The sequence below is a fragment of the Rhizopus delemar genome, genomic scaffold (assembly GCF_000149305.1).
Source record: "Rhizopus delemar RA 99-880 supercont3.21 genomic scaffold, whole genome shotgun sequence".
Classification (NCBI taxonomy): domain Eukaryota; kingdom Fungi; phylum Mucoromycota; class Mucoromycetes; order Mucorales; family Rhizopodaceae; genus Rhizopus; species Rhizopus delemar.
Window position 1 is genome coordinate 255688 of NW_027137847.1, and position 17392 is coordinate 273079.

At 39.4% G+C, this 17392-nt stretch overlaps 6 protein-coding genes across 6 annotated transcripts; 4 read left to right on the forward strand and 2 right to left on the reverse strand.

Moving 5' to 3' along the window:
* Positions 1-354: 354 nt before the first annotated feature.
* Positions 355-2779, forward strand: RO3G_16661 (uncharacterized protein; the record flags this gene model as incomplete). The annotated part of the gene is made up of 6 exons (XM_067671245.1): positions 355-365; positions 415-549; positions 607-638; positions 686-770; positions 862-1054; positions 1103-2779. 6 exons carry the CDS (start codon positions 355-357, stop codon positions 2777-2779), a joined length of 2133 nt encoding a protein of 710 aa, XP_067527346.1.
* Positions 2780-2968: 189 nt separating this feature from the next.
* RO3G_16662 (uncharacterized protein) lies at positions 2969-5200 on the reverse strand (the record flags this gene model as incomplete). The annotated part of the gene is made up of 4 exons (XM_067671246.1): positions 2969-2991; positions 3042-3410; positions 3463-5126; positions 5178-5200. 4 exons carry the CDS (start codon positions 5198-5200, stop codon positions 2969-2971), a joined length of 2079 nt encoding a protein of 692 aa, XP_067527347.1.
* Positions 5201-5872: 672 nt separating this feature from the next.
* On the forward strand, positions 5873-7089 carry RO3G_16663 (uncharacterized protein; the record flags this gene model as incomplete). The annotated part of the gene is made up of 5 exons (XM_067671247.1): positions 5873-5881; positions 5929-6057; positions 6110-6669; positions 6716-6757; positions 6810-7089. The coding sequence occupies 5 exons, from the start codon at positions 5873-5875 to the stop codon at positions 7087-7089; spliced, it is 1020 nt and encodes a 339-aa protein (XP_067527348.1).
* Positions 7090-7457: 368 nt separating this feature from the next.
* Positions 7458-10049, forward strand: RO3G_16664 (uncharacterized protein; the record flags this gene model as incomplete). The annotated part of the gene is made up of 1 exon (XM_067671248.1): positions 7458-10049. The coding sequence occupies one exon, from the start codon at positions 7458-7460 to the stop codon at positions 10047-10049; it is 2592 nt and encodes an 863-aa protein (XP_067527349.1).
* Positions 10050-11174: 1125 nt separating this feature from the next.
* RO3G_16665 (uncharacterized protein) lies at positions 11175-11885 on the reverse strand (the record flags this gene model as incomplete). Its single annotated transcript, XM_067671249.1, has 2 exons — positions 11175-11345; positions 11412-11885. 2 exons carry the CDS (start codon positions 11883-11885, stop codon positions 11175-11177), a joined length of 645 nt encoding a protein of 214 aa, XP_067527350.1.
* A 4026-nt stretch (positions 11886-15911) lies between these two features.
* RO3G_16666 (uncharacterized protein) lies at positions 15912-16959 on the forward strand (the record flags this gene model as incomplete). Its single annotated transcript, XM_067671250.1, has 4 exons — positions 15912-16066; positions 16127-16184; positions 16241-16439; positions 16502-16959. The coding sequence occupies 4 exons, from the start codon at positions 15912-15914 to the stop codon at positions 16957-16959; spliced, it is 870 nt and encodes a 289-aa protein (XP_067527351.1).
* Positions 16960-17392: the final 433 nt, after the last annotated feature.

The window sequence follows — 17392 nt, forward strand, 5'->3', positions numbered from 1 at the left end:
CAATAGTATAACTGAGAATAAGGTCAGACAAGGGTTCAGACTCAAAAGACTATTTCAAAGGAGTATTTGAATTATGTTGACTAAAAATCAACTGCAAGAGTAAAAGGCAATCCACATCAGACTTGGCAGAACTGCACTACAAAATTAGTGTAGAGATCAGCTAAGCATGCTCTGCACCAATACAAAGTGAAGACTTGAACAGCTTCATTTAACATCCGCAGTAGCATATGTATTCTAGCCATTGAAACACATAACAGCAGAAAGCGGTGCTTGAAATTTAATTTATGGAAAAGAAAAAAAAATCTTACAGCTTTGAAACGCTTTTTTTTATTAAACTCCTATTGTCTTTTAAACATGGGACACTTGTAAGCTATAGACAACCAAGGACTTGCTTTCAGCTAACTAGTTTCGAAGAATTACACTAGCTACCTGCTCACTCAACCAGTGGGCTCTTGACTTTGAAGGTAATCTCAAACGAATCTTGGAAAGTATCTATATTGCAAAAGAAAGAGGTGCCAAGATACGTGTTGGTCCAGAGCTTGAAGTCAGGTAAGTGCTAAAAGACAGTTTATCCGTGATAGTCTTACACAAACACCTTTTTATCAGTGGTTATGGATGTTATGACCATTTTTTTGAAGGTAAACAAGTCTATCATTACAAGTATAAAGTGCTCATTTGATATTAGGCGATACCTATTTACATTCTTGGGAAGTGATTGCTGAAATTCTCAAAAGTGATGCTTCTAATGATATGATATTAGACATTGGCATGTAAAGTATTTTTTTTTTTTTTTTTTTTTTTTTTTGCAAGGAAATGTCAAGATGACATAGAAACGTTTTTAATTTACTTTATATGGAATAGGCCAGTCATGCATAAATCTGTCAAATACAATTGTCGTGTTATAATTGCTGATGGAAAGATCGTGTTGATTCGCCCAAAGATGTACCTGGCAAATGATGGAAACTATCGTGAGATGCGTTACTTTGCCCCTTGGCCACCCAAGAAACTTGAACAATACTATTTACCACGCATGATCCAACAGATAACAAATCAGGTAACACGAACAAAAGTGAGATATTTTATGACTCATTCTGTGATATAGCTCTTGGTTCCCTTTGGAGATTCAGTGATTAGCACATTTGATACATGTATTGGATGTGAAACCTGTGAAGAATTATTTACACCTGCTAGTCCTCATATCGCTATGGGTTTGGATGGTGTCGAAATCTTTTCAAACAGTAGTGGAAGTCATCATGAACTGCGTAAACTTGACACTCGCATTAATCTGATCAGGGCTGCTACACAAAGAGTGGGTGGTATCTATCTCTATGCCAACCAGCAAGGATGTGATGGTGATCGTTTATATTATGATGGCGGTGCTTTGATTGCTATGAATGGAGAAATCATCGCTCAGGGATCTCAATTTTCTCTTCGCGATGTCGAAGTCGTTACAGCCACAGTGGACCTTGAGGACGTACGTTCTTACCGTGCTCGTATGGCAAGCCGTGGTATGCAAGCTTCATTGGCGCCTGCTTATGTACGCCAAGAGGTCAACATGTCACTTACCCATGATCGCATTAAATCAAACATTCATGTTCGTCCTACAAGAATTGTTGAACCGTTTTATCATACGCCCGAGGAAGAGATTTCCCTCGGTCCTGCTTGCTGGCTGTGGGATTATTTGCGTCGTTCTAAAACTGCTGGATACTTTTTGCCTTTGAGTGGTGGTATCGATAGCTGTGCAACGGCCGTCATTGTCACGTCCATGTGCCGACTGGTGGTAAGCGAAGCTGGCAAAGGAAATCAGCAGGTTCTAGAAGATGCACGTCGTTTGGCTGGCAAGGGCGAAGACTATATCCCTACCGATCCTCGTGAATTTGCCAACCACATCTTTTATACGTGCTATATGGGTACGGAGCACTCTAGCAAGGAAACCCGTAAGCGTGCAAAAGATTTGGCCGAGGTCATCGGTAGCTATCACACAGACCTGGACATGGACGACGTCGTTCAATCCATTCACAAGCTCTTTACGTTCATCACAGGAAAGAAGCCGAATTATAAAGTGCATGGTGGATCAGACACTGAAAATTTGGCTCTTCAGAACATTCAGGCTCGTCTTCGTATGCTACTTGCTTACCTCTTTGCACAACTCTTGCCTTGGTGCCGTTCTTTGAAGGGTGGTCTGTTGGTATTAGGAAGCGCCAATGTAGATGAAAGTTTAAGAGGGTATCTTACAAAGTATGACTGTAGCAGTGCTGATATCAATCCAATCGGTGCCATCTCTAAATCAGACCTGAAACGATTTATCGCATGGGCCGAGAAAAGCTTTGATATGCCTATTTTGCGAGAGTTCTTGCATGCTGTTCCCACTGCGGAACTTGAGCCGATCACTGAAAACTATGTACAGTCTGATGAGGCCGATATGGGCATGACGTATGACGAGCTTTCAAAGTATGGCCGTCTTCGCAAGGTGGATCGATGTGGACCGTACAGTATGTTTACGAAATTGGTCCACGAGTGGGGCGATGAAGTCAAGCCAACAGATGTAGCGACCAAAGTAAAGCGCTTCTTCTTTTACTACTCAATCAATAGACACAAACTCACTACTCTCACACCGTCCTATCACGCAGAAGCTTACAGCCCGGATGACAACCGGTTCGATATGCGTCCATTCTTGTACAACGCTAGCTGGAAATGGCAATTTGAAAAGATTGATCGTAGAGCGATGGCGTTTGAAAAGCAAGAAGCAGAGAAACAATTAAACAGTCAAGTAGACTAAGAAGTCTTAATAAATAAATTTTTTTGTTTTTACTATCATAAACAACACATAAATTAACGACGGCCATTACCACTTTGTTTCTTTGCCTTCTTTTCTCTTCGCTTCTCTGCACGTCTCTCTTTCTTCATCACGCCATCCACCATCTTATAACGACCCTTGACACCCTTCGGACGGCCCTTGATGCCACGATTAGCGCCTTTGGCCACAACAACCTTGACATCCTTCTTTGGTTTTGTCTTGGATGCTCTTGCGATCAATTTACCGATCGTCTTTGCCTTTTCCTTCTCGCTCATATCAGGATTATCAGCAATATCCGTTGCCTTCTTTTGTGCCTTGGCAAGCTTTTGAGCAGCCTTGAACTTCTTTCTCGCCTTGGCCTCAGCTACCTTTTTGATGGGTCGTGCATTCAGCGCTCGAAGCTTTTCTCGAAGCTGATTCATGGCTTCCTTTGTCACAGGCAAGTTGGGTTTGTTATGCCTGCTTTCTTCATCCAGAAACCATTCAGGAAGGCCGTCTTTGTCTCTAAATGCTTCTTTGGAAAAGCCCATGTCGACAAGGTCTTCCAGTGTCTTTTCTTTGTTGGCTAATTGTCGAGCCAAAGTGATCGATTCAGGTGTAGTCAATCCTTTTTCTATGTCAAAAAGTTAAGATAGGCACATTTGATTTTCTCCTTTTGTTCCTACCGAGTGCCTTCTTCATCGCCTTGGAGTTATCATCCTCACCTCCATCCCACATTTCATCGTCAGATGGAAGTTTATCTTCCGTAGGCTGGATTTCAAAATCACTGTCCTCTTCCTCTTGTCCTGAGCTACCGTCCTCTTCTTGATTTCTCTTTCTCTTTCTGGACAGCTCTCGAATAAATTCTTCGGCATCACTTGACCCCTCTTTTTCCATAAGCTCATCGGCTGCTACATCTTGAAAGATGTCCTGGTCAAAGAACATGGCAGCCGCAGTCGAAAGACCGCTGGCTGTCTTTTTGGATAAGGCAGCTTTTTGACCAAGATCGTTCATAAGAGAATTTGTAGTTTTCGATTTGATGGGTGTCATTTCCTCATCTTCAGAGGAAGACACATCATTATCGCTTTCATCCTTATCCTCTTCTTCCGAATCAGAATCAGAATCAGAATCGAATTTTTTGTCTCTGTTCTTGTTTTGTGTCTTCTTGTCATCAAATCCTGACCATTCATCTTGTTCTTCTCTAGCCTGTTTGGCTCTGAATTTAGCATCTCTTTCTGCCCTGCGTTGTTTATATCTATTGTAATCTTCGTCCATTTGGTTTTCCAGATCACGTTCATATTCATCCTCCGAGTCAAGATCTTCATCCATGTCCATTTCAGCAATACGGCCCTTCATGTTCTTATCGACCTTAATATCATCTGGACCGTCGTCCTCTTCGAGATCGTCCGCCATGGACATGTCACCTTTCTGAAGCTTTTCGAGTGATGCATCCTTCTTGATCTTTTTAATGTTAAAGATCTCATCCTCGCCAAGTCCATTATCATCTAAAGCGATATCGGTAGGGACAATCATGTTCAGCTGCATACGTTGAATTAACTTCATCTTCTTCTCATTTGCCTTTCTCTTTTCTCTCTTTCGCTTAGCTGCCTCCTCTTTTGTGAGATTAGACAGTTCGGCTTCAAGCATTTCGTCTTCATCCATCGGTTCCTCTTCTATTACCGTCATCTTTTCTTCCTTCTTTTTATCCATCTTGAATTCATCACGAATCGTCGTTCTCCATTTCAACAAGGCCTTGAATTCGCCTCGACCGAGCACCTTCAAATCTTCACAATTGATCTTTATATCCTCTGTTGTGATATCTCGTTTCAAGAGCTCCCTTGATTCATCCGATGAGAATGTGAACTGATTGTATGAACCCAAGGTAACAATAGGATCATCAGCACGAATGAATTCCATGACATCTAACGTCTTATGGAGGGTATAATCGCCATCTTCATAACCATCTCTGTGTCTCTTTTTTTTCTCGGGTCGAAAGACATCAGCCAACTTTTTGGGTTCTTCTGCACCGACATCTGAAAAGACCGCCTTGGGATCCAGCATGCGAGGATCAATCTTTTTGGGTGCAATGAAATCACGACAGACCACGAAAATTTCGGCAGAGACGTTACGAGAGGAAGGTGGTTTGGTGGCTTCGACTTTACGAAAGAGCTGTTGAAAGACCCAGATGAGTTTGTTGTAATCTTTGGATCGAAACACTTTGGTGACAAATGTGCCGCCCTTGCTCAGGAATTCCGTGGCGAGCTTGAGAGAGACAAGCACAAGTTCAGACTGTGAAAAGGCATCATGTGCCCATGCTCGACCTACGTTGGGCGCACCGTCATGAAGAACTCTGTGCGATCCAGTTAGATTTTTATACAAGAAATTTCTGTAGATATTTTACACATCGGCTTTCCAAGTCTTCATTTCTTGTCTTAAATTTTGTCTGCATCTCTCAGTAGTGATATCATCCGTAAAAGTAATCACGCCTGGAATGGGTTTGATCGGACAAAGATCCACACCTTTTTATAAAATAGGTGAGTTTGATGAGACGGATGAGAAAAGAGTGTTCATACCTATCACTAAACTATTCTGTGGCATATATTTTGTTGCAACTTGAAGCCTGGACAGAATAATTCAATAAGTTTGTTTTTTAAGGTACAAGATGTATTTACCAACCACCAGGGGCAGCACACAAATCAATCAATGCCCTTGACTTTTCCAAAAAGTTGTATTTTTTATTTAGTTGAATCAACTTGAAAGCAGAACGGGCACGATAACCTTGTTCCTTTGCCAAATGATAATATTTATCCAGACGTCCTTGATTTTTCTTGGTCAATTGTTTATATTTTAGCCATAGCTTCTTTGTTTACCTTTTGAGTGCTTCTTCTCTCTTCCTTTACCCATGATCTATGATTTGAAGTTTTAGATCTAGAAAAAAGTTTTGTGTAGGAAAACCAAAAAAGAGATGATTTCCATAATTAGATGAAAGGTTTATCCAACAGTTGATAAGCCACATGGAGTATACTGCATGAAATTCGTCCACGTTTATTTAAAACTCATTGGCTTATTTTAACACTTCTTTTACTTTTTATTATCATGGCTTCGGTAACTATACTCCTATTTTTATAAAAATTATAATAACTCTCTATCAGCTCTTTTTTCAAGACTATTTTTTCCCAAGTGAACTCTATGACCAAACAACAGGTCATTTTACTACGCCACTCCAAACCTTAGTCGAGTTCGCTCCGCATATTTTACAAGAACTACCAAAACAGGAAAAAGTAAAATAACATTGGTAGCAACGGGCATACGCATACTAAATACGATATATAGGATCAAAAGCCTATCAAGTCTACTTTTGAAGATTCATGGACAAAAAAGCTTACAAAATCAAGTAGTTATTTGGGCTCTTTGCTGACTTCAGACGTCACAAAGTCAATGACAGAGTTTGTGATTCGGTGTGGAAATGAATATTTGAAACAAACAGCTGAAAAAAAGCGAGAAAGAGATTGGAGATATACCTCAAGGCCACAAAAAGATGAACATGATAGTGAAGAAGAAAGAGAAAAGAAAAAGAAGCAAAAGGCCAAAGATGAGGACAAGGATAAAGGCGAAACACAAGTGGCAAAAAAGGACGACAACAGCACGTTGGTAAAGTCGGCTGCTGCTGCTGGCCTTCTTTCTTTTACACTTTATTCTACATATCAAGCCGGAGTTACTTTTAGTGATATATCATTTCATAATCAATTGGAAATCTTGCTCGATCAAGTACATTCTATTATTCAGAGTACTGATGTTTGGATAAAAGAACACGAAAAGTTAGGAGATAAAGTACCTAGTCAAGTTATATCCGATTTATCTTATCTTAAAGAACTAGTCAGCTTTATAGAAAGGTAACATCAATTTTAGTTTTCACACGTCATTAATACATGTTTGTAGATTGGATCCTCGGTCCCACAAAAGGCTTGAGGCCGCTGGATGGTAAATATTAGAGAATGAAAAATGAACAAGAAGCTTATAAACAAATTATTAGGGGATTTGGAGCATTAGGGGGATTGTCCACACTAGGCGCGCTGGCTTGGGGTAGTGCATCCGTTGCGACTGGCGGTGCTGCATTAGCTGTTGGAGGAACAATTGTTTGGTTGTCTTCAAAAGCACAAGCGGCTGGCAAGAGCAATTTAGGTGCGAGATTATTACTGGAAAATCAAGTAAGAGATCGATTGTCTTTGCTGAATAAAGACAAGGAAAAGAGACAACATGTAATTCAAAATGACTTTAATAAAAAACAAGAGTCAATATCAGTCAAAAGGTAAGAAAAAGAACATGAAAGAGAAAGATGTGTATAGATTATTCATGAAATTTAATATTCAGTAAATATACCAAAGAAGAACCAGTCTTAATAAAGGAAAGCGCAAAGAAAGAAAAGAAAAAAGAAAAGATTGCCTTAGCAAACTGATAATAAATACAAGCGTAAAAATTTCGCAATCTGAATGAAGATTTATTTTAAATGAGCGAATCTTGTCAAAAAAAAACAAGTGTCATTTTGTCATACTTTTTTCTTTTTCTTTTTCTTTTCTACAGTTTTGTGTTTGATATGAGTGGAATGAATTTTACAGACAAAGTCGAAAAAGCAATTGGAAAAGCACAAAGCTTAGCCCGAGAATTTGGTAATTCTCAAATCATGCCTGCCCATATCGCGTGTGCATTATTTGATGAAACAGAAGGGGCCTCCTTATTCAAATCCATAGTCGAAAAGACTGGTGTAGAATCCACAATGGTCGAACGCGGATACAAAAAGTTGATAGTTCACTTGCCTTCTCAGGACCCAGCGCCAGTCGATATCACGATCAGCCCACAAACAAGCAAACTATTACGTAATGCAGAAAAATACATGAAGGATCAAAAAGACTCGTTTATCTCGGTCGATCACCTCATTTTGGCGCTGGCAGATGAAGAAAGTTCCTTTAGACCCATGAAAGACGCTGGTATTACCAAGAAGGCACTCGAGGCCGCTGTCTCTCAAGTTCGTGGCAATCGTCGAGTGGATTCCAAGAATGCCGAAGAAGTCTATGAAGTTCTGTCAAAGTACGCCATTGACCTTACACAGATGGCCCAAAATGGTAAACTGGATCCCGTCATTGGCCGTGATGACGAGATCCGTCGGGTGATTCGCGTGTTGGCCAGGAGAACAAAGAACAACCCTGTACTGATCGGTGAACCTGGTGTGGGCAAAACAGCGATTGTTGAAGGTCTGGCTCGTCGGATCATTGAACGTGATGTGCCTCAGTCTTTGCAATGCAAACTGTTTTCGCTTGACATGGGTGCCCTGATTGCTGGTGCGAAATACCGCGGTGAGTTTGAAGAACGTCTAAAGGCAGTTTTGAAGGAAGTGAAAGAGTCTGAAGAAGGTATCATCTTGTTTATTGATGAAATCCATACGGTCTTGGGAGCTGGTAAAGGTGAAGGTTCTATGGACGCTGCCAATCTGCTGAAACCAATGCTAGCTCGTGGTGAACTGCGTTGTATTGGCGCGACTACCTTGACTGAATACCGTGAAATTGAAAAGGATCCTGCTTTTGAACGTCGTTTCCAAAAGGTGGATGTGGGCGAACCATCTGTACCTGCCACAATCTCAATCCTTCGTGGTCTCAAGGAACGTTACGAAAACTACCATGGAGTGAAGATCACCGACTCTGCCTTGGTATCTGCCGCACAGCTTTCAGATCGTTACATCACCACCCGATTCTTACCTGATAAAGCCATTGATCTGATCGATGAAGCTGCTGCAAACACGCGCGTTCAGCTCGATTCTAAGCCAGAGGGGATTGATGTTCTTGAGCGTAGACGCTTCCAGCTTGAAATCGAAGCTAAGGCTTTAAGCAAAGAAAAAAGTAACAAGGAATCAAATGAACGTCTGCAAGCTGTCAAAGAAGAAATGGCAAGAGTGAACGAGGAGTTGAAGCCGTTGAAACTAAAATATGAATTAACCAAAGGTCGATTAGATGAAATTCGTGAATTAAAGCAAAAACTGGATGACCTCAAATCAAAGGCCATTATGGCTAAAAACAACTATGATTTAGATACCGCTGCTGATATCGAATATTATGCTATACCTGATGTTGAACAACGTATTGCTGAACTTCAAGCTGAAAAGCAACGCAAGTTGAACGAAGATTTAGCAAACGACCAACCAACGGATGCCATCATATCAGAAGTCGTACGCCCGGAGCAAATTATGGAGGTCGTTTCTCGTTGGACTGGTATTCCTGTGCAAAACCTAGCAAAGAGTGAACGCGAAAAACTGCTAACAATGGAAAATGAAATTGCTCAACATGTTGTCGGTCAAGATGCTGCTATTAAGGCTGTATGTGATGCCATTCGTTTGTCAAAGGCGGGTCTGCAGGATCCTCATAAACCACTGGCTTCTTTCATGTTCTTGGGCCCTACTGGTGTTGGCAAAACTCTTCTTTGCAAGACATTAGCTGAATTTTTATTTAATGATGAACGCGCCTTGATCCGTATTGACATGAGTGAGTTGATGGAACAGCATAGCGTGGCTAAATTGATCGGTGCTCCTCCCGGCTATGTTGGTCACGAAGAAGGTGGCCTGTTTGAATCCATCCGCCGCAAGCCTTACTCTGTCGTTCTTTTAGATGAATTGGAAAAGGCCCACCGAGACGTAGCCAACGTTCTCCTCCAGGTACTCGACGAGGGTTTTATTCATGATTCCAAGGGTCGCAGAATCGACTTTCGTAATGCAATCATTGTCATGACATCCAACTTGGGCGCTGGTTACTTGGCCGATCAACATGTAGGTGAGGATATGAACATTTTGAAAGAAAAGATCATGGAAGTTGTTCGCAAGCACTTTAGTCCTGAATTTACCAATCGTATTGATGAGCTTGTCATCTTCAACCGACTCACGCAAACCAACATTACAAACATTGTTGACGTCCGTCTAAAGGAAATCGAAGAACGACTGGCTGATCGTCGCATCACCTTACATGTCTCTGAGCAAGCAAAAGAATGGCTCGGATCACACGGCTATGAGCCTGTCTATGGTGCTCGTCCATTGAATCGCTTGATACAGCAAAAGATATTGAACCAACTGGCAAATTTGATCATTGATGGTGGTGTTCGAAATGGTGAAGCGGCTAATGTTGGCCTTTCAGCTGATGGCAGTACGATTGTGATTGCGCGTAATCATGAAAGTGAATCTGGATATATAATAGAAGAACCGATGGATGAAGATGAAGATCTTGACATGGATTAAATCCGACCTGTTATTGTTTTCTGTATATTCATGTAAATACTAGATTCCCTTGTCGGTTTTCCAAAGAAGAAAAGTCTACTTTATATAATACCTTTAATAATCTTTTTTTTTTTTAAAAAAAAAAGTAAAATATTAGTTATTCATAAATGAAAAGTATCAATTTCAAACATTGGTATCCTATTTAATTTCGCTGTAATCTGATGACTAAAATTAGAAACTGGCAAGATCTCTGCCAAGAGTACAATAAGAAAAAGCGAAAATAACGTTTCGTTCTTGGATGAGTATGGACTGCATGTCTTGGGCTTAATATATGAGGGCCGTCAGGCGATTGTCGATGAAATAATGGAGAGTTGAACTAAAATTTTGAAAAATTTAGTCTGGAAAAATTAGCTGTTGATCATCATATAAACACAACTCGTAACCTCTCCATCAAAATTCCTTTTGTCGAACCCGAACAGAAGAAGAAATTGCTCAAATGACCGATTGGCCAAACAGAGGTTGGAAGAAATTGTCAAGAAAAGTAAGTTTTTTTTTTTTCTTTCACCTTTAAAGTGTTTCTTCTATTACCGTCTTCGTCCTTTGAATCAATTCCTATTCATGATTTAATAAACATTAAGAGCTTTTCTTCAGTCCTTGCTTTTGCAGAGCTCTTTACCCATTCTAATCAACCGAGTCAATTCTAGTTGCTTATCCAGTGAAAGAAGGGCGAGTAATTAAAATACAAAAACGCATTGCATTTAAGAGCGCTTTAAATGAAATATGACCCTCGCATGGTTTATGAAGGCATATTACTAACCTGTTTATAAATTAGGGTCAAATAAATATCATAAAGAAAACATGAAGGTTATTTCTTTTATTCTCTTCAAAGAGCTTTACAACTGCAAATCACCTCTTCTTTTATCACAAGCCTACAATCCTTTTCTATGGCCAGATCAAGGAAATAGCGCATATGTTAACCGTACGAATAGGGAAAGATGTTGAACTTTTCCAACAATCAAGAAGCTTATTAAAGATTTTTGTATTGTATGCTTTTATGGTTGTGGCTTTAATTAATGTTTATTGTGAGCATCATTTATTATCTGCTTCTCTTTATATGAGCTAAACAGTGTATAGTGGTGTGTATCATCAAGTACGAGGTAAGATACGTATCTTGTACGGCATTGGCTTAGAAACAATACCTTCTTCAACAATATGATTCAAATCAACAGGCATAAGGTTACCTTCTGAATCAAGGTCGGGTACAACGGTAAATTTGGAAAAGAAACGAACATAGAAATTAAAGAACTGGACTTCAGACTAGTGGATGATAAACAGGGATCAGTTGACGTGATTAAGTCTGTCTTTTCGTTTTAGGGTACTTACCAGATGAATACCAGGACATATCCTTCTTCCCCATCCAAACCCAAAATGATCTCTTTCTTCGATTCTTGCATTGGCCGCGGCGCTTATTTTCTTTAGACCGTCCATGTATCGCTCGGGCCTGAAGCGATCAGGATCTCCATAGAAAGCCTTGTTCTGGTGCATGGCCCACATACTGCTAAAGAGCATCGAGCCCTTAGGAACAAAGTAGCCTTGAGCAGTGACATCGTCTGTGGTCATGTGTGGAAGGCCAAAGATCGTGCCCGGACGAAAGCGTTGAACTTCTTTTTGTACACAGAGCATGTAAGGGAATTGGTCAATGTCTTGATAAAAATGAGGTACGGCATCCGCTGAATTCTTGGCTTTCCACGCGTCCAGTTCTTTGATCAGCTTCTCTTGTACTTTAGGCTGTTGAGAGAGAATAGCCAGGGTCCAATACAAAGCGATAGTGATAGGATCTGATCCGGCTATTACCATGTCAGCTTTTCATTTTATTTTTTATTTTTATTAGAAAAGGTTAGGCTTTGAGCGTGTGATAGAAACTATGGACACACTTACTCATAAAAACATATATATCATCCTCATCTAGAGCACCCTTCTCTTTCATCTCATACAACTCCTTTATGAGTGAGTCATCCTCCTTTTTCATGGCTTCTTCTATGAGCTTTAAAATGATCGGATCGCGTTGATTATTGATAAACGCCTGCATCTTTTCCCTCGTACCCTTCAATCGGTCAATCCATGCCAAACTAGGGGTATACGAGACCAGATCGCCAGAGACGCCAGAATAAATCAAGGTATAATGACTCAAGTTGCTGATGGACTGGAAGGTGGGGTCTTCTACACTTTCAAGTCTGGTGGCAGCTGTCACTCGCAGTACAAAATTGAGTGACTCCAGAGAAAGATGTTGGTAGCAATCAAAGGCTTTTCCATCTCCTGACATATCCCGTAGCCGATCCATCAAGTTGTTGGATTCAGCTTCCAAAATGTTGATATAATTCCGTAAAGATTCCGGTGCGAACAAGGAAACAGCTTGAATGAAGAGAGTAAGACGTTTTGCATCCTTTGTTAGCAATCAGATCATTTACCTATCTTTCTCACCGTTTTCCATTTTGGCGTATATTGAGCAAAGGAGAGGCCTCTAAGTACAGCAGGGTCACATCCAATCGCTTTAGGTTCTCCCTCTGCATATAGCCTTACCTGCCATGTCTACCATAGATATCCACATTGAATCGGTGATAAGACCTGGATGAGGTACTGCTGCCTGCTTTGACAAAGAACTCATGGGCCAAAAGAGGATCACTGATCATGATCCAAAGTTGGTTTCCCATGTTGATCTTGAAAATAGGGCCATTTTCTTTATGCCATTGAGTCACCTTTCTTGAGGGGCAGTTCCTAAGGGATAACATGTAGCCTAGGAAGAATACTATTAGCACCCTCTAGTACATTGAATGTACTTTGATAGGAGACTGAGCAGCTTATCTTGAGTAGATGTAGGTGGCGAAAGAAGAACTGTGTTTATAGGATATTGACCCGTCTAATATGAAAGATAATCTGGATGGGTGAAGCACCGCTTTATTGGATGCCTTTCCTCGAGTGTCGTAGATCCATCTAATACATGTGTCTTGCGCTTCTTCAAGATCATGTTGTAGAGGACTTGTGAAGCGATTGATGGCCCATTGTGTTCGAGTTGTGAATGTACGATGTGCGTGTGGAATCTAGCTGAGAGAATCTTTGGAAAGCCGAGGGGTTTACACTTATGGATGACAGCACGTTCATTGTGTCAAGGGCCTTCAAAAAAAAAAAGTATTTGTACAATCTATTTCCGGAAATGGTGTTCACTGCTTTTAGGAATAAATATTGCGTTTACTTGTCGCTTTCTTGTAGATATTGTATAATAGATTTATAAAAATGCAGTCTGACTTTTTGAAAATGATATATTTTGAATTATTTTAGTCAGTAGGCCAACAACGGGTCACTCAGCCTGATCATAACTATAGAATCAACGTTTTGCTGTATCTATGATAAATGTAATCACAAAGTTACTATCTGATAATGATTATTTCATAAACCAAACAATTTTCTTCCACTTTGAATTAAAATCAGGTTTAATCAGTCATCATGTTCTTTGAATACCTATAATTATCAGACTAGTTTTACAACAATTTTGAATCTTGAGACCCGACATATACGTAGCATATTTTCATAGATACAGTTTTAATAAAAGCTTAGAGTAAAAAAATGGTACAAATACTAAAATATACAGTTCTTTGTTTTTTGGAGTTTATGGTGAGGACGGCTTCATGAATTCACACACCATTTCACCCTCATCCTTGTTTCTTCCTTTAAATTTTGTTCAAAGGAGGCAAACTCTTCCTATATAAGTAAAATAATGCTAGTATAAGTATTCTATAGTGTGCTTGTCAATATATAACATAGCCTAACCATGTCAAGCACCTTAACGATCACTAGGACGTTCATCAACTCTGATTCGTTGCTAACCAACGAGAAACGCTTGGCCATAACTGGCATGTATAACTCATCTCCCTACAAAGTCATCTTAAAGAGGGAACGGCCAAAACCTAATGCAAAAAAAATATATATTGGGTGAAGTGAGTATATTACCATATTTATAATATATTCATGACTGAACTGATATTTATCCTCACACAGCAAGCCAAACGAGACTGGGCTTTTCATCCTCAAAGAAATCTGCCGGTCGACAGAGAGCTTCATCCCTTTTACCAACTTAACAAAGTCGTCCTCTTCTTGATACTTGCTTTCTTTCTATGGACGCTTTATCTCTATGTAAAAAAAATAGATCTCTTTTTCTATCCTTGATTCCCTGGTGGAAGTCTAGCTTCTACTTTTATCCTTTTTCTGCAACGTCCATTCTAAAAAAAAAAAAAAAAAAAAAAAAAAAAAAAAAAAAGCATGAGCCGGGCATATTATCATAGTTATGTACGTCCTTTTTTATTGATATTTACACAGAAAAAAAATGTGCGTTCTTTAGCATAACGCAAAAACATAACTTGTAGAATTGGCCATAGATACTTCATCGTGAACTTGCTTCCGACTTGTCATTGGCCATTGCTGAGCCAGCAGCAAGACTCACTGCTATCTTCATTACAGCATCATCAAGGGCTGAAGGAACTGTGAAGGATGGTTGAGGATCCCTACCCTATTTGTAGTTTGCATATTAAATTTATGATTAGTTCCAGTAATGCTTTCATGAAGGTTATATCTTTTAACTTACGTCGATCAACACTTTGCAGTAAAGTACTGCGTCACCAGAAACTCTAGGTAGTTGAATACCTTTGTAAACCTCTTTCAGCAAAATAGCCCTAGTTTCTTCATCCAAATAGGCAGATATGCATCCACTCTTGTTCCACTTGTCTATTGGGAACACAAAAAACAAGCTCCTATATACAGCTCATGTGAGTATACTATCAGCTTTTTTTTAAAAAATTTACAAATCTTACCAAAACCAGATTTCAGCCAAGCTGGCTTTCTCTTCGACTTAATCGGTCGAACTTGTAAAAATCCCCCTTTACTTGAACATCTTTGGAAACATGATTCAGAATGCCTACTTCATCTTTGACAATTGTCGGCCATAACAGATTTTCCAGCTTCTCCAATTCTAGTGATTGGATTCTGGTTTTATTGTGGTCGAAATTGGTACTCAGACACAGACAAAAAAGGAAAAGAAAATGTAAAGCAAACAGTCGATTTGCTTTGCTTAAAAGCTAGAGTATATTGTTATCATTGTCTTTGCTTTTTCTTTAAAAAAGCAAATAATTATATATACGATGAAACAGCTTCAATTTTCTTTTCTTTTTTTTTTGGGTAAAACTCTGTATTTTAAAGAAAGAGAATAGTTTTATTTTCGTACTTTGTGATTAACAGCTTCACTGTTTACTTTTATCAAGTGAAGCTTTGTAGATTGGCATTCTTGTTTCTATTACAGCATATTCTATAAGCACAAAAGTACAGGCGTGGTATTTGTCTTGGGAAATAGAGCACATGTTAAGACACTGTCCCCTTTTCTGCATACAGCTAAAGGATAACGTAAAGCTCAATTTTCCTAAAATGGTTAAAAAAACATTGCTATCTGTATTACAAAATGGTATTCTGAAGCTTAGTATTGTCACAATGACCGTGAACCATACCAGGCAAGAAGGAAAGTTCCCTTTAGTGGAATAATGCAAAGGATAATTTCATCAAAAGGTCCTAAAAAGGCATTACTCTCTATGGGTCGAATGGTTGTCCTCTAGGAAATTTGAGATACTGCAGTTCTATCAATAGCTAAAGACAAAAATTCCGGTAGTACCAATTCTGCAAATGTATAAAAAAGATGCCTTGTTTTTTCTTTTAAATTAGCAACTTTTACTTCTTTTGTTTTGTATGACTAAAAACGAACCCGTCTCATTACCACCGTTTGTTATAGACATTATCGCAAAGGCGTTTGGGATCTCACCAGAAGAAGCAGCTAACCCTGAAAATATGCAACTCCTTAGAGAACAAATGGAAAGCATGAAAGAACCAGGCAATGTAGAAAAGGAAGATAGAACGATCGAGTTTGATCATGTCAAGGTTGACCTTACTATTGTAAAGCCTTTGGGACATGCAAATAAGACTTTGCCAGTTATTTTGTACTTGTAATGGGATTTCTCTCTCTAAATAACTGCTATGCATATATTTAACGTTACTTGTAATAGACATGGTGGAGGATGGGTCTTTGGCGACTATCCCGTTTTTTCTGTCTTTTTAAACAAGGTATTGTCCTTTTGCTTTTTTTTTACAGCACATGCTTATTTTTTTGAGCTCAATAGTTAGCTAATTATATGCCTTGTTGTATTGTATTTGTAAACTACTCATTAAGTCCCAAAGTAAAGCATCCAGTGGCTTTAGAGGAATGTTATGCTTCTCTTTGCTGGGTTCAGCAAAATGCACGAGCACTCAATGTTGATTTGAATCGATTGGCTGTTGCTGGTGATTCTGCTGGAGGAAACTTGACTGCTGCTCTTACAAGTACGTCGTTAATCCCATTAAAAATAGAGATGTATTCTTAATACTGTCTCTTATCTATATAGTTCTTGCAAAGCAAAGAGGAAACACAGGAATCACCAGCCAAGTTCTCTTTTATCCTGTTGTTGACAATGACTTTGAAACAGAATCTTATAATCTCTATAAAGACGACGCCTTCTTGTCACGTGAAAGAATGCAGCACGTCTGGCAACTGTATACTGCAAAGGAACAGGACTGGAGCTCACCTCTGATGGCACCTTTGAAAGCTACGACAGAAGAGCTTAGCGGTCTCCCTCCTGCTTTGGTCATCACAGCTGAAAGAGATGTGCTCCGAAGCGAAGGAGTGACCTATGCAAAGAAACTGGCAAAGGCTGGTGTCTCCACCCTCTCTACAACATACCATAACGTCGCTCATGGATTCGTGACTTTCGCCATGCCCCGTCTTCTTCCCGAGGCCTATTCGGTGATTGCTCAAATGACTGACTGGCTAAACAGAGGTTGGAAGAACACTTCAAAGATTTAAAAAAAAAAAAAAAAAAAAAAAAAAAAAAAAAAAAAAAAAACTTGCTTTTCTTGACAATTTCCTACTATTGGAGTCTTTGTCCTTTGAATCGATCCCTATTCATGACTTAATAAATAGTAAGGATGTTCATTCAATCTTGGCATTTTCAAATTACTTACATGTTATAAACAGTCGAGTCAACCCTAATTGCTTATTCAATAAAGGATTTTCTAATAGGCGCTTCGAAACAGTAGAAAAAAAAAATTCAATTTGCAAGAAAAATAGCCCACTATAAGCAAATGGAATCTGAATAAACAAGGTCATACCAATTTAAGCATGTAGGATAGTCTCTAATTGAGCCTTTTACAAACATCAGAGATAGCATGGTGCTAAAAATCAAATTGAAGAAGCCAACACAAGATATGGGTACCAAGGTACCTGATATACACACCTA